General features: G+C 46.6%; 1 protein-coding gene across 1 annotated transcript in view; it reads left to right on the plus strand.

Annotated features, from left to right (window-relative positions):
* The window catches only part of tm7sf3 (transmembrane 7 superfamily member 3), a 57,880-nt gene that overhangs the window by 30,903 nt on the left and 11,758 nt on the right, over positions 1–15,219 (plus strand). Inside the window, exons 5-10 of the mRNA XM_073059777.1 lie at positions 2,895–3,048; positions 4,895–5,072; positions 6,446–6,532; positions 8,136–8,216; positions 10,804–10,956; positions 12,571–12,668. Of these exons, the coding sequence (XP_072915878.1) occupies positions 2,895–3,048; positions 4,895–5,072; positions 6,446–6,532; positions 8,136–8,216; positions 10,804–10,956; positions 12,571–12,668 (751 nt within the window). The remainder of the gene's footprint in view (positions 1–2,894; positions 3,049–4,894; positions 5,073–6,445; positions 6,533–8,135; positions 8,217–10,803; positions 10,957–12,570; positions 12,669–15,219) is intronic.

The raw sequence follows: 15,219 nt of genomic DNA on the forward strand, positions 1-15,219 counted from the left end.
ATTGTACAAATAAATAGATGAGCAAAAATATCGAACAAAGTTTTGGAGTCCTTGGCAGTGTCCATGAGTTGTAGGGACAGTTGAATGTTGGGGCAATATTTCAAATGTGGTCTAAACTTGTAGAAATATAAGCAGTTTAACTGAATTATGTAATGTTCCAAGTGATTCATCTCTTGAGAATGTGAGCTCTGTTTTCCTTTGCATTGCTAAGGTGCACGATTAACCCTTTAAACATGATCGCAGCACTATTTGTGAGCCTACTCGGCTGTAACTCGGGGTCATGAGTTGGTTTTGATTCACTGTTCAAACATCAGAGCTCTCCTCTCCTCTCCTCGGCCAGGCACAGCTAGCTGTGGCCGCAGTTTTGTATGCTCCACAGAGTCGTACGACACTACAGTACAGAAACAGATCCTTCAGCCCATTAATCAGCCTGTTGCTATCAACCAGTACCCAGACCACCACCCTCCCTTCCAAGCTACCCTTAAATGTTGAAATCAAACCTACATCTAGCACTTCCACTGATTGCTCATTCCACACTCTCACCACCGTCTCAGTAAAGAAATTCCCACACAGGTTCTCCTTAAACATTTCACCTTTCACCCTTAACCCATGACCTCTTGTTCTCGACTCACCCAACCTTGGTGGAAAAAGCCTGCTTGCATTTACCCTATCTATATCCCTCTAATTTTGTATATCTCTTTCAAATTTCCTCTCATTCTCCTTCGCTCCAGGGAATAAAGTCCTAACCTGTTCAATCTTTCTCTATAAATATGTCTGTGAGTCTTGACAACATGTTTAATTACTTTCCTCCAATCATCTGTCCACTCGATTTATGCCTCTTATCATCTTGTACACCTCTATCAAGTCACCTCTCATCCTCATTCGCTCCAAAGAGGAAAGCCCCCCGCTCATTCGGCCTCTCCTCATCAGGCATGCTCTCTAAACCATGCATCTCCTCTGCAGCCCCTCTAAGGCTTCCCCACCCTCCCAATAATGAGGTGACCAGAACTGAACGCAACACTCCAAATGCAATCTAAATTCAGATAAAATTTAGATGAAATCAGCTATTCAATTGAATTGTGCAGTGTTCTGAATGATTCATCTCTTGAAATGTCAGCTCTGACTTCCCTCGCATTGCTAAGGCACACCATTATTTAACCTAACCTTTTAAACACTGATATTTTCCAGCCTATTGGACTGTAACTTGAGGTCAGGAGCTGGTTTTGCTCACTCGCTGTCTGTCCTACCTCACTATTCAAACAATTGAGCTTCCCTCTCCTCGGCCAGGCAATTAGTCTGCTGTGGCTGCACAATTCTGAAAGCCTATGTTCCTGAACTGTCAGCTGGGTTTCGTCCAGCTGACAGATGAATCTCAAGGTTATATAATCTGTGGAATGTGAGCACTGATCTCAAGATCCACAAAACTTGCTGGTTGTGACTTTGTGTCACTCAAGCTTGGTAATAAGTTAGGCATCTGCCCAGTGCAACAGCACAGGGCTGTACTTGTATCCAGTAAGTCCACTGGTGGATTAAAAAATCCTTTGTTACTGTAGAACATAGAACAGTACAGTACAGGCCCTTCGCGCCACCTTTTAACCTATTCCAAGATCAATCTAACTCTTCCCTCCCACATAACCCTCCATTTTCAATCATCCCTGTGCGTCTAAGAGTTTATTAAATGCCCCTAATGTATCTGTCTGCACCCTGAGTGTTCAGTGTTCCATGCACCTATCATCTTGTGTATATTTTTTTTAAAAAAAAGCTTGCCTCTAACATCCTCCACATCCTTATAATTTCCTCCAATCTCCTTAAAATGATGCCACCTTGTTTTAGCTGTTTCCACTCGTGGTGGGGGGAGAGAGGTGGCAAAGGAGGTCCCTGACTCTCCACCCTATCTACGTTTCTTATCACCTTGTACACCTCTATCAAATTCTCTCATCCTCCTTCACCCCAAAGAGAAAAGCCCTAGCTTGCTCAGCATTTCTTCACATGTTATGCTCCCTAATCCAGGCAACATCCTGGTAAATCTCCTCTGCACCCTCTCTAAAGCTTCCACAACCTTCCTATAATGAGGCGAGCAGAACTGAACACAATACTCCGTGTGGTCTAAGCAGGGTTTTGTAGATCTGGAACAAGACCTCACAGCTCTGAATTCAATCACCTGACTAAACCAGGTTAAATATTGGCCCAACTTTGTGGGCTGAAGGTCCTGTACTGTTCCATGCAAGACGGCTGGTGTTGCACTGAGGTACTGCCTGTTGGATCAGGTGTGAATGGAGAAACTGTCCTCTCACGGGAATGGAAAAAGGTTCATAGAGCATAGAATGGTAAAGCTCAGGAACAGGCCATAAACTGGTAATCAACTAAACGAATCTCCTCTTCCTATGCAATGCCCATACCAGTCCACTTCCCTCACATTCATGTGACTATCTAAGCATCTCTAAGTCCATGATTCCAAAGCAGAATAGTGGAGTTTCCTCAGATCTCTTGTCCGATAGTTATTCCTCAACGTACCTCACTAAGTGCTCTTTGGGACGGAAGGGTTAAAAGGTCAGCACTACGCCATGGGTGAAGGGTTTGTACTGTTCTATGTTCATGTTCTATCGCCGCAGCAGCAGTTTCTCTGGATGGTGGGAATGCCTTCACCAGAGGGATCAAACGCAGCAGCAGTTCCTCTGGATGGTGGGAATGCCTTCACCAGAGGGATCAAACGCAGCAGCAGTTCCTCTGGATGGTGGGAATGCCTTCACCAGAGGGATTAAATGCAGCAGCTCACCACCATTGCCGCTCTTGTAATTAGGGACGAAGCTCAGTAAATGTTGGTTTGTCAGTGATGCCCGAGATTGTTCCAGACTCTGCTGGGATCGATAAACTGAGCATTAATTGTGTTACAGGGGAGCACCTCCACCTCTGTGTGTGAGCTCTGGGAGACTCCAATACGATGTCTATCAGTATTTCCTTCCAGAGGGTGACCTGTCGGAGGAGACCCTCTTCACCTCTCTCCAGAAGATGGCTGAAGTTCAGAAGGTGGAAGAAAATGGAGTCAAGGTCTGCTGTCTGTTTCTGCCCTTGAATGGATTTCACCCAATAATGGTTTGGTGTAGCAAACATCCAAGACTTCAGAATCGGGTTTAATATCACTGGCACGTGTTGTGCAATCTGTTTTGTGTCAACAGTACTTTGCAATATATAAATTAAAAACTACATAAGTTACAATATATTAAATTAAATAAGTAGTGCCAAAAAAGGGGAAAAGTGCTGAGGTAGTGTTCATGGGTTCAACTCTGGTTTAGAAAACTAGATTATCTACACCTTTATATACAGGAGCAGACCATTCATCCCTATTGCCCATGCCTGTACTAGGCTCCTCATTTTTACGCTAGAAAGGATATGGTGAGAAGCCAGGTGTATGGGGTTGAGTGGGATCCGGGATGGAATGGTAGTGCGGACTCGATGGGCTGAAAGGCCTAATTCTGCTCCTTTGTCTTATGCTTCCACCACCAACAAAACATACCCACAATTCACTAACCCTAACCCGTACATCATCACAGGGAGGACACAAAACTCCTTGCGGACAATGGCGGAATTGAACCCTGAAATCTGGTGCAGTAGATTTGTGCTGCCATTCTGATTTATTTTTTCTTCTTCTTTCTTCACCCCCCCCCCCCCCCCCCACCAAGGTGCAATGTTGGGAGCTGCAGATCCAGCTATGTATGTAAATGGGACAATACCCAGCCTGGTGGGATCAGGGTGTTTACTGGTGGGTTATCTACATAGAACCACCCACAGTATATTGAAGACGAGCATTATGAACCTTTTGCTTGTACCTATTGACTTTTCCACTGTTAGAGCTCAAACTACAGCACAGTACAGGCCCTTCAGCCCACGATGTTGAGCTGACCTTTAACCTACTCTAAGATCAATCTAGTTCTTCCCTCCCACATAACTCTCCATTTTTCTATCATCCATGTGCCTATCTAAGAGTCTTTTAAATGTTCCTGATGTATCTGCCTCCTCCACCACCCCTGGCAGGGTGTTCCATGCCCCCACTACTCATTGTGTGAAAGCCTGATATCCTCCCTATGCTTTCTGCTAGTCGCCTCAATCGCTTCGTATTGCCCATTTCTGCTCTGGGGAAAAAGTGTCTGTCCACTCCGTTTATACCTTTCATCATCTTGTACGTCTCTATCAAGTCACCTCTCGTCCTCCTTCACTCCAAAGAGAAAAGCCTGAGCTCACTCAACCTATCCTCATAAGACGTCAAACTATTCAAAGTTAAAAGTAAGTGTATTATCAAAGTATGTACTGTATATGTCACTGTGTAACCCTGGGATTCATTTTCCTGCAGGCCTTCACTGTAGAACAAAAAATAAAAGAGAATCTATGAAAAACTATACACACAGACTGACGAACACGCAGTGTGCAAAAGGCAAACTGAGAAATACAAAACAAAAACCAAAATAATAAATAAGTAGGACTGTGAACTTGTAGAGTGATAGACAGGAGAGTGGGGTGGACAGGGGTAAGAGATTACTTGAACATGCAGCGTGGAATAGGCCCTCTGGCCCAATGAGGCTCACCACTCGGCAACCCCACCTATTGAACCCAGGCTGATCACAGGACAATTTCCGATTTACCAACTAACCTGTACGTCTTTGCACTGTGGGAAGAAAGAGGTGTGCCTTGATGGAATGGCAGAGCAGATGTTATGGGTCAAATGGCCTAACTCTGCTCCTGTGTCTTGAGATCGAATGCTGTCTTCTTAGAGTCAGAGTCCTTGAAAGTGAGTCAGTAGGTTGCGGAGTCATTTCATTATTGATGTGAGTGACATTATCCATGCTAGTTCAGGAGTCTGATGTTGATTTTGAAACACAATTTTTTCATTCTCTTTCAGTTGTTCAGCCTGGGTACACAAGACAAGACCGCATTCACCGTCTCCTCTATACGAGGCCAAGGGGTGATTTATAATGTTGTTGTTAAGGATCTGGAGTTGAATACGTCTGCAGCTTACACACTTGTTCACACGTATGGGTGTAGCTTCACAGCCCAAATGGACAGCTGCCACACGCTGAGTATGTATTGCTTCTAAACTTTTGAATAGTCTGACTTTGGCAGCCTGTGGTTTCCTCCCTGTTCAGTATGTTAATGTATTCAGCCCACATTTCTTTCCAAATCCCAACCTCAGCATTGCTGGTGTAATGTGTAAGAAATGCAGCAAGTTTGTGCAAAGCCATGCACTGCCTGCCATCCTCCATATCCCGTCTTGTTCCAAATGCAGCTTCTCAGAGAAACCAAGAACTTGGTGCGTTTGCAGTCACATTGCCTCCCAGCTTCCTGTAGGCATGATACCTGCCTCCAACCCCGATTCCAAAGATCAGCGATCCACTTTATTGGTCACAAGTACATCAAATTGTACAGTGAAATGTATTGTTTGCATAAAATCAGCGAGGATTCTACTGGGAGCGGCCCACAAGTACTCCCATGCTTCTGGTGACAACATCACCTGCCCACAATTCACAAATCCTAACCTTTGGAATGTGGGGAATAGGGGGGTGGAACTGGAGGTCACCCTCAGGGCAGAAAATCAACACTTTGTATTCCTTCTGGGTAACCCCCAACCTGGCGGCATGAATATTGGTTTCTCCTTCCGTTTTTACAAAAAAAAGTCCCCCCCCCCCATTCCCCACATTGAGCTTTTACCCCTTTTCACCTGCCTATCACTCCCTCCGGTGCCCCCCTTCTCTTTTTCCTATGATTCACTCTCCTCTCCTATCGGATTCCTTTCTCTCCCACCCCTGACCTTTCCCACCCCCCAACATCTTTCTGCTAGCCTCCTTCCCCTCCCTGGCATCTTTTCCCCCTTTCTCAGTCCTGAAGCTTTATAGCCTGAAATGTCGACTCGATTCCTTTCCACGGATCTGTCTGACCTGCAGAGTTCCTCCAGCATTTTGTGTGTTTTATCCCTTATGTATTTCATTCATCCCCTTACCTTGACCATTCAGCCCCTCGGCTGGCTGTACCCAAATCCCATCTACTTGCCTTTTTGCTCAAGTGAGTTTGCACCGTCCATGATGATCTCTGAGGGACGATCACGTCTGGGAAATCTGTACTTTTGCAGCCTCATGCAGTATTTCCCCTTGTCCACCCACTTTAATTCAACATCCAATTCCCATTCCGAAATCAGTCCGTGGCTTCCTCTCCTGCCACAGTGAAGCCAAACTCCAGAGGGAATAGCAGTATGTCATCTGTCTGAATAGCCTCCAATCTGATGGCAATATTGATTTCTCCAACTTCTAATCTCCACCCCTCCCCCTTTATTTTCCCATTTCCCATTTTTGATCTCTTGTGTTTAGCCTCTGTCCAGATGCTGTTGGGAATTTGGAGCTGCTGCATTGGATGGGGAAAAACACTGCAAGTACTCATCCTGGATGTCTTTCCTTTCTAGGAAGAAGATCAACGCAAGCCTTTTTTGTTGTAGTTGGACTTCTCGGATTGTTTGTTTGTTTCTTTGGGCATAGCTATCTGAAGACGGGTGAGTTCTTGTTTGTCCAGCCTCAAAGTACTGCTTAGTTCTAGATCAATAGCATTCTTCTGTTGAGATGACACCTAATGCCAGTCCTTGGTTTCTTTGACTTCATTACTAGACGAGTGTTGATATGGAGGTTGTATTGTCCTAGGAAAAGTTTTGGGATATCAGATTAAGTTTGAGTACATTCTGGAAATTGAGATTGAGGAGAAATTGGAGAATGATATTGAGTGCCATGTGGAAGAGAGCTGCACTCCGGGCATTTGCTCTGTTGAGCAGGTCTCTCATATCAGGGTGGGGCGAGGCTTCAACCTTCAAAGCAAATTTATTATCAAAGTACTGTATGTATTAGAGACCCTCTGTTGATCGGGTTGACCATGGATATTGCATCCCAGCTGCCTACATGGTAGGGAAGCCAGGGCAGTATGATATGGATGCCATCTGTTGCCCACGCAGCTGGACAGCAGAGATTGATGTGCAGTTTGGCACCAGCCACATTGCAGGAGTACCAGTCAACATTGAGCCCATTGTAGGGAATTGATTCCAGCTCCAGATTTTTCCTTGGGGTTTATTCCCGAAGTGTTCCCTGTGAGTGGGTGTAACTGCAAGGCAGTGGAGGGGTTGAGATTGGAGTTTTCCTTCTCCCGGATGAGCTGTCAACTATAACTGGTGAGCCCCATCTGCCTGAAGTGACTGGTTTTCAGGCACCTGTAACTCTGTCAGTAGAAACGGTTCCGCCGGGTTTAGTAACTAAGCCACACGTGAAGGCCAGGAGCTGGATTTGTTTGTCAGGGGCTATTTGAGATGCGTGTCATTAGGAGCATTTAATGGGTAGTGGGAGCTTGTCTCCATTACCACCCCCGGCTATAACAACCTTACGGAACCATGTTTGTGTCGCCATATACCAACCTGAGATTCATTTTCTTTCAGGGTAGTGATGGTGACATATCTGCTCAGTCCACAATGGAGACCCATATCAAAATGGGGTTTATCATTCACACGTCATGAAGTTTATCTGTTTGCTTTTTTGCAGCAGCAGCTGTACAGTGCAAAACATGAAATTTCTACAGTACTGTGCAAATGTCTTGGGCTCCCTAGTGCACATATTTGCTCCCTCTATTTAGAAAATAGTCAACCCTTTTGTTTCTTCTGCAAACCGTACACTTCCTGACACTATATTCCATCTGCCCATTCTCCTGATCCATCTTGTGCCCAAGACTTTGTATGGTACAGTATGTGACAAAGACACAGCAGCACAGGCACACAACACCATCAAAACGTAGTGCACCTTTCTGGAAAGAGCACAGTTAGACAAGTCTATTGGTCAGTGTTGTACTACTGAGGGATGATCAGAGTTGTGCCAGTTGGTTCAGGAACTGAATGGTTGAAGGGAAGTAATTGTTCTTGAATCTAGTGGTGTGAGACTTCCAGACTTCTGTATCTCCAGCGGTGTGAAGATGGTATGGCCCAGGTAGTGGATAATGCTGTCACTATTAATTGGTGGGAAATGTTTTTTCATCAGTTTCTGTGACGTCTCAAGGTTTTTGAACAAGTGTGTACTTCTGGATTTGCTTTAGTAAATTGCTATTCTGTTTTCTTGGACTTGCAGAATTCTTCTTCATTGGATTTTTAATCCTGGGATTTCTGTCCTTCATTTTTTTCATGCGGACATTTTCACTGGATTATGATGGTAAGTCATGAAAATCCAGATTGAATTGGGTGGAAATGCAAAGGTTTCTCTGGCGCGGAGGAGGATGGGCGGTGATCTGACTGAAAGGTACAAGATGAGACTTGTATCTCCCTCAGGGCAGGTATGGCTAGTACGAGGGGGACATCATTTTTAAGGTTATTGGAGGACTGTATTGGGAAGAATGTCAGAGGCAAGTTCTTTTCACAGTGGATGCATGGAAACCACTGCTGGGATGGTGGAAGAGGGAGGTATGTTAGAGGCATTTAAGAGAATTAAATAGGCATGTAGCTGGCTGGTGGTGTAGTGGCATCTGCACCAGACTTCAAGGCGAGTGGTTCAGGTTTGAATCCGGACAACTCCTTGCGTGCTTTTCATCCATGCTGGATGAGCATCAAGCTTGCAACTTGGTCTTTTTTTTAAAAAAGAGACAGACAATTGCTGAAGAAGCATCAAGGTTGCTGCCTGATGAGCCATAAGGCGAGGAGAGGAACAACTCCACTCAATAGGCATGTGACTGATAGAGAAATGGAGGTGCGAGTGTGAGGGTAGGGTTAGACTGATCTTGGAGTAGGTTAAAAGCTTGGCGCAACATCGTGGGCTAAAGGGCCTGTACTGTGCTGTAAAATCATACGCGCGCACAGTCTGTGCAGTGAATGTGGCCGTCACCTGAGGTGAGTTTGTGGTTCTGAGTGATGCTAGTTTAGTCAGTTTCAGCTCTTTGATCTTCACAGTGGTGTTTACGAGGTAATAATTCTGAAGATCTTGTTAAATGGTCAGGGTTTGGTGCTCTCGGTTTCAAGGCGTTGCATTGGGTGTACATTTTGCCTTTTGTTAATCTTGGCAAACTCTAAGCTAAACCACGGCATGGAGGGGAGATGCGACTGATGGGAGCATTTGATCCATTGAGGCTGCTCCCACCCCCAATCCTCATTTCAAATACTCAGACCACATTTCCAGCTTCCTTGTTCAGTCTGTGAGACTAATGAATACCCCGAGGTCTCGTCACCAGAACAGCGATCTGTTTGTGGTTTACCTGTGCCGGGCACTACATACATCTTGAATTGTATTTTATGAACTTGTTTATGGATAGATTTTGGTTCGAGTTCCATGTGTGATGTGTTTTGTGGGTACACCATGGTGCAGAGGACATCCTCTCGTTTGGTTGTATATAATGTGTAGTCAGACAAAAATAAACTTGTTAATGAACCTTGCAAGCTGGTCACCATCTCAGTCTTTTTACTTCTGCTCCATAACCTTGACCATTTCCCTCGCCCTGTAGCATCCACAGGTTAAATAAGATTTCCTGTTTTCAATCCAAAGTAGACCATTCCAACACAGTACGAGCTATTTGGCCCATGATTTTGTGCTGACCTTTTAACCTACTCCAAGATCAATCCAACCCTTTCCTCCCACATAGCTCTCCATTTTCCTATCATCCTTGTGCCTGTATAAGAGTCTTTGAAATGTCCCCAATGTATCTGCCTCTCTCACCACCCTCAGTAGCTCATTGTCCATCGACGCTATGCTTATTTTCTAAAAACAAGTTGCTCCTCAAGTTCTTATTAAATCCTTCCCCTCACCTTAAATCCATGGTCTCTAATTCTTGATTTCCCCCCATCCTTGGGAAAAGATGGAGGCCCTCCTCACCTAACCATCGTTGATCCTGATAGCAACACACACAAAATGCTGGAGGAGCCCAGCAAGCCAGGCAGCATCTATGGACAAAAAAGTACATCGTTTCGGGCTGAGACCCTTCGGCAGGACCCGGTTCGAAACATCGACTGTATTTCTTTTCCCCACAGGTGCTGCCTGGCCTGCTGAGTTTCTCCAGCATTTTGTGTGTGTGTGTGTGTGTGTGTGTGTTGCTTGGATTTCCAGCATTTCCAGATTCTCTCCTGTCTGTGAATTGATCCTAATAGCGTGCCACATCGTGTTTGTGCTGACCTTTTAACCCATCAGCATTCATCGCATTAAATCTAACCAAACAAAGCCTTGCTTGTCCTTGGAGTTTGGCGAAGGTTGTCCATCGTACCCAGACAGCAGACTTGTGCAGGAGAGATTGTTAAAGTGGAGAAAGGGGCAGTTCCACTCTCTCGACTTTGGAAGTCTGCGTCCGGTGGTACGAGTAGTCATCTCACACTGGGGTTGCAGTGGACAATGGTGATTACTCTGTGCCCTTTGCTCTCCACGTGGTGTTGCAGAGCCAGCCTCCTGGCCACTGGATCTCACTGTCGATCTTGTTCGCCCAGCCTGCTGGGGCTGATTGCCTGTGCTAGGACAGACATGTCCCGTCTCACCGGGGTATGAGGCCCGCTGGTAACTCACCTGTCAGTGTCGTACTGGGGTATGGCTGGTGTAGCATGCGAACAGCTGCTTGAAGCCACAGGTGAGAGTTGAGTGTCCAGTGGGGCCCAAAGGTGAGTGAGCTGCCCCAGAATGGACACGACAAGCTCCTTCACCTGAGGTGCTACCCTCACCCCCCCTCCCCAGATACCCCATGCACCATCGTGAGGTTTAAAACTGATCACAGGATATACATTATTTCTGTTGGTGTGGCGTTCATGAACGTTCCTCTGGTCTCACGCAGTGGTGCTGAGTCTGACTGCCGTCCTGGGCCTTGTTGGAGGAGCTCTGCTGGTACTTTGCTGGTGGTCGTTTGGATCTGTTCATTTCGCCATGCTGCCCGTTGGCCTGGTTCTCGGCTTCCTCTTCGCCTCAGTGGTCGTCTTCACACCAGTGGGTGAGTAACTGCAGGACACACAAAAGCAAAGGCTGTCTGGGGAGTCTAGGGGCTGCAGGCACAGCTTCAGGATAGAACCATGTCCCTTTAGAACAGAGATTAGGAATTTCTTTCGGCAGAAGATGGTGAATCTGTGGAATTCATTGCTAAAGATGGCTGTGGAGCCAAGCCGTTGGGTATATGTAAAGCAGAGGTTGACATGTTCTTGATTAGTCAGGGCGTCAAAGGTTACGAGGAGAAGGCAGGAGGATGGATTTGAGAGGGAAAATAAATCAACCATGATGGAGTGGCAGCAGATGTGATGGGCTGAATGGCCTGTTCTAAAATTCTGGAGGAACTCAGCAATCAGGCAGCATGTATGGGTGAGGGAGTGATAGCTGACAGTGAGATCCTGAGGGGGGAGGGTAGAAGCTGACAGGTGAGATCAGGTGAGTGGTGGGTGGGTGGGGGAGGGGTTGAAGGTGACAGGTGAGTGGAGGGTGGGTGGGGGAGGTGTTGAAGGGGACAGGTGGGTGGGGGAGGGGTAGAAGGTGAGGTGAGCAGAGGGTGGGTGGGGGAGGGGTTGAAGGTAACAGGTGAGATCAGGTGACAGGTGGGTGGGGGAGGGATTGAAGGTAACAGGTGAGATCAGGTGAGTGGTGGGTGGGAGAGGGGTTGAAGGTGACAGGTGAGATCAGGTGACAGGTGGGTGGGGAGGGGTTGAAGGTGACAGGTGAGTGGGGGAGGGGTTGAAGGTAACAGGTGAGATCAGGTGAGTGGTGGGTGGGGGAGGGGTAGAAGGTGACAGGTGAGCAGAGGGTGGTTGGGGGAGGGGTTGAAGGTGACAGGTGAGATCAGGTGACAGGTGGGTGGGGGAGGGGTAGAAGGTGACAGGTGAGCAGAGGGTGGGTGGGGGAGGGGTTGAAGGTGACAGGTGAGATCAGGTGACAGGTGGGTGGGGGAGGGGTAGAAGGTGACAGGTGAGCAGAGGGTGGGTGGGGGAGGGGTTGAAGGTAACAGGTGAGATCAGGTGAGTGGTGGGTGGGGGAGGGGTAGAAGGTGACAGGTGAGCAGAGGATGGGTGGGGTAGGTGCATTAATTAGTTTGGATGTGATAGATGGAAAAGTTAGAGCTGAAGGAGGAATCTGATTGGAGAGGAGAATTGACCTTGGGAGAAAGGGAAGGAGGAGGGACACCAGGGGGAAAGTGATGGGAAGGTGAGGAGAAGAGTCAGAGGTTGGGAAATGGAAACAGAAAAGGCCAGGAGGGAGGGAAATTACTAGAAGTTACAAAAGTAGATGTTTGTGCCGAGAGATCCTACATTTTGTGGCAGTTGGAGTGAAAGTGCTCAATCTGTGTCTGGGGCTCACCACGTACAGGAGGCCACACCAGGAGCATGGATACGATAGACGAACTTGGCAGACTCCCAGATGAAGTGTCACCTCACCTGGAGGGACTGTTTGGGGCCATGATTGGTGATGAGACAGGAGGCAATGTCCCAGTAAGGTTCATGGATAATAAAGTGTGAAGAAATCCGATTAAAATTTCATATAATTACATTTAGTAAAATGTTGTCAAATTGAAGCACATAAATGAGTTAGATGTTGATGAATTTAACTTTTCTGTACATCTCAGGAAACATTGAAGTCTTCCAGGATGATTCTGTCTTCTGGATGTCGTTGGCATGTTTGGCTATACTTGTACCTCTCGCATCCTTCAGTTGTCCTCGAGCTGTGAGTTCCTTCAGACATTTCAATCATTGTTTAATGAAATTAATATTAATGTAATGACAGCTGTTTTGGCACTGCTTTCTGCACCCATGCTGAGCTCATCAATTTTATCACCTTTGCCTCTAATTCCACCCTGCTCTTAAAATAACTTGGTCAATCTTGGACACCTCTCTACCCTTTGCTCAATCTCTCTGTCTCCATGTCTGGAGACAAACTCTAACAACATCTTTGACAAGCTACCAATTCCCATGGTTATCTTGACTGTACCTCTTCACACCCTGTCTCCTTTCCTCAGTTCCTTTGTCTCTGTTGCATCTGTTCTCAGGAAGAGACTTTCCTTTCCAGGACATAAGATGCCCTCCTTCAAAGAAAAGGGTTCCCCATCTCTGCAAACATTGATGCTGCCCTCATCCACATTTCCATTTTCCAGACATCTGTGCTCACCCCATCTTCTAACTGCATTAACAGTGATAGAGTTCCTCTTGTCTTTCTGCATCCAACACATCATTCTCTGCAACTTTCATTTTCAACAGGGCCCTACCACCAAACACATCTTTACCTCCTCTTCCCCCCCCCCCCCCCCCCCCACTGTACTTTCACAGGGATCCCTGTGAATCCCTTGTCCATTTGTCCCTCCTCACTAGCCTCCCCCGGCACTTCTCCCTTAAAGCAGCCAAAGTGCTACACCTCCTCCCTCACTTCCATTCTGGGCCCCGAACAGTCTTTCTAGGTGAAGCAATGCTTCTCCTGCGAGGGTCCTCGATTGTGTCCGGTGCTCTTGCTGTGTCCTCCTCTAAATTGGTGAGGCCCATCATAAATTGGAGGATTGCCTTGAGTACCTCCACTCCCTCTTCCCAAAGTACAACCTCCCAGTGGCCCAACATTTTAGCTCCCGTTCCAACATGTTGTTGTGCCTAGATGGCGCCACCTTCAGGATGGAGGAGCAACACTTTATTCCCTCTGGGGAGCCTCCAACCTGATGTCATGAATACCAATTTTTCCTTCCAGTAAACCTCTTCCCTCCCCTCTTCCATTCCCCACTCTACTCTCTTAAACTTCTCCCCTGCCTATTACTTCCCCACGAGTCCCCCACCTCCTTTCCTGTCTCCCACAGTCCACTCTCCTCTCCAGCCCTCAACTTTCCCAGCCACCTGGCTTGTTCTATCACCTAGCTATCTTCCTTCCCCTCCACCCCACCATCTTTATATTCAGGCATTTTCCCCCAGCCCTGAAGAAGGGTCCTGACCTGAACCTTGGCAGTTGATTCCTCTCCATAGATGCAGCCCATCCTGCTGAGCTCCTGCAGCATTTTGTGTGCGCTCTGGATTTCCAGTATCTGCAGAATCTCTTGTGACCCCTCACACAGATGTACTTCACTGATACCAGTTAAAGTCTTGTCTAAGAGACAAGATTCTGCAGATGCTGGAACTCCAGAGCCACACCTACAAAGTGCTAGAGGAACTTGCAGGAAAGGCAGCATCTGGAAGCAAATCGACAGTGGATGCTTCAGGCAGAGACCCTTCCTTGGGACTGGAAAGGAAGAAGGAAGGTGTCGGAGTAAGCTGGTGGGTGTAAGGGAAGCTGAAAGGTGATGGGTGGGGAAGGGGCGTGGGAAGTGAGAGATGGAAAAGGTAAAGTGCTGGAGAAGGAGGAATCGGAGAGGAGAGTGGATCATGAGAGAAAGGGAAGGAGAAGGGACACCGGGGGAGGTGAAGGTAGGTGGGGAGAAGAGGTAAGAGGTCAAAATGGGGAATGAGAGAAGGGGGGGAAAGGGAGAAAATAATGGAAGGAGAAATCTATGTTCATGCCATCAGGTTGTGGAGCCACACAAACTGTAACTGGGAAATGGATCTTTAGTCACACAGCAAACCTCAGGAGACAGTGCAGGAGAATCTCACTCTCCTGACATGTTTTATACTTAAACACACAGAAAACAATAAGTGATTAACTATAATTTTGATTGATATAATTGCATACTTAATGTTTAACATTTGTTATATGTTGGGTAAATTTACAGAATAACATTATTACAATGGTAACACATCCCATCTAGAAGAACTGCTTTGAATACCCAGTTCACAAGGTGTATATTTTGAAAACCCAATAAGCCCTTTTTTTTTTCTAGTGTTAAAGGATTGCTTCATGAATATAGAACTAACCAAAAGGTTAAATGACAGACGGATCTGCCCTGAACTGAGCATTAAGTGGTCAGGATAGACCTTCAATGATGGGCTACCAGCAGGAACGTTCATCTGCTGTTTCCCCCGTGTGGTTTCAATGGGACAGAATTGGATGTCCCACACCCAGGAACTGCTTTCACTAGCCACAGCATATCAGTTGGAAGTTGAACTGCGTACATGATTTTACTTACTGAAGATTGGTTATCATTTTAATTAATTGGTCATTATACTCCACATAACATCACAACTCCGGAATGATCCCTGTCCATGGGACTGATTCGTTCTACCTGCATTAGACCGCAGGACGTGGAAGCAGAATTAGGCCATTTAGCCTGTCCTTGTGCTCCACCCCTCATGGAAGAGGTATTTTCCCT

This window comes from Hemitrygon akajei, chromosome 10 (genome assembly GCF_048418815.1).
Source record: "Hemitrygon akajei chromosome 10, sHemAka1.3, whole genome shotgun sequence".
Taxonomy (NCBI): domain Eukaryota; kingdom Metazoa; phylum Chordata; class Chondrichthyes; order Myliobatiformes; family Dasyatidae; genus Hemitrygon; species Hemitrygon akajei.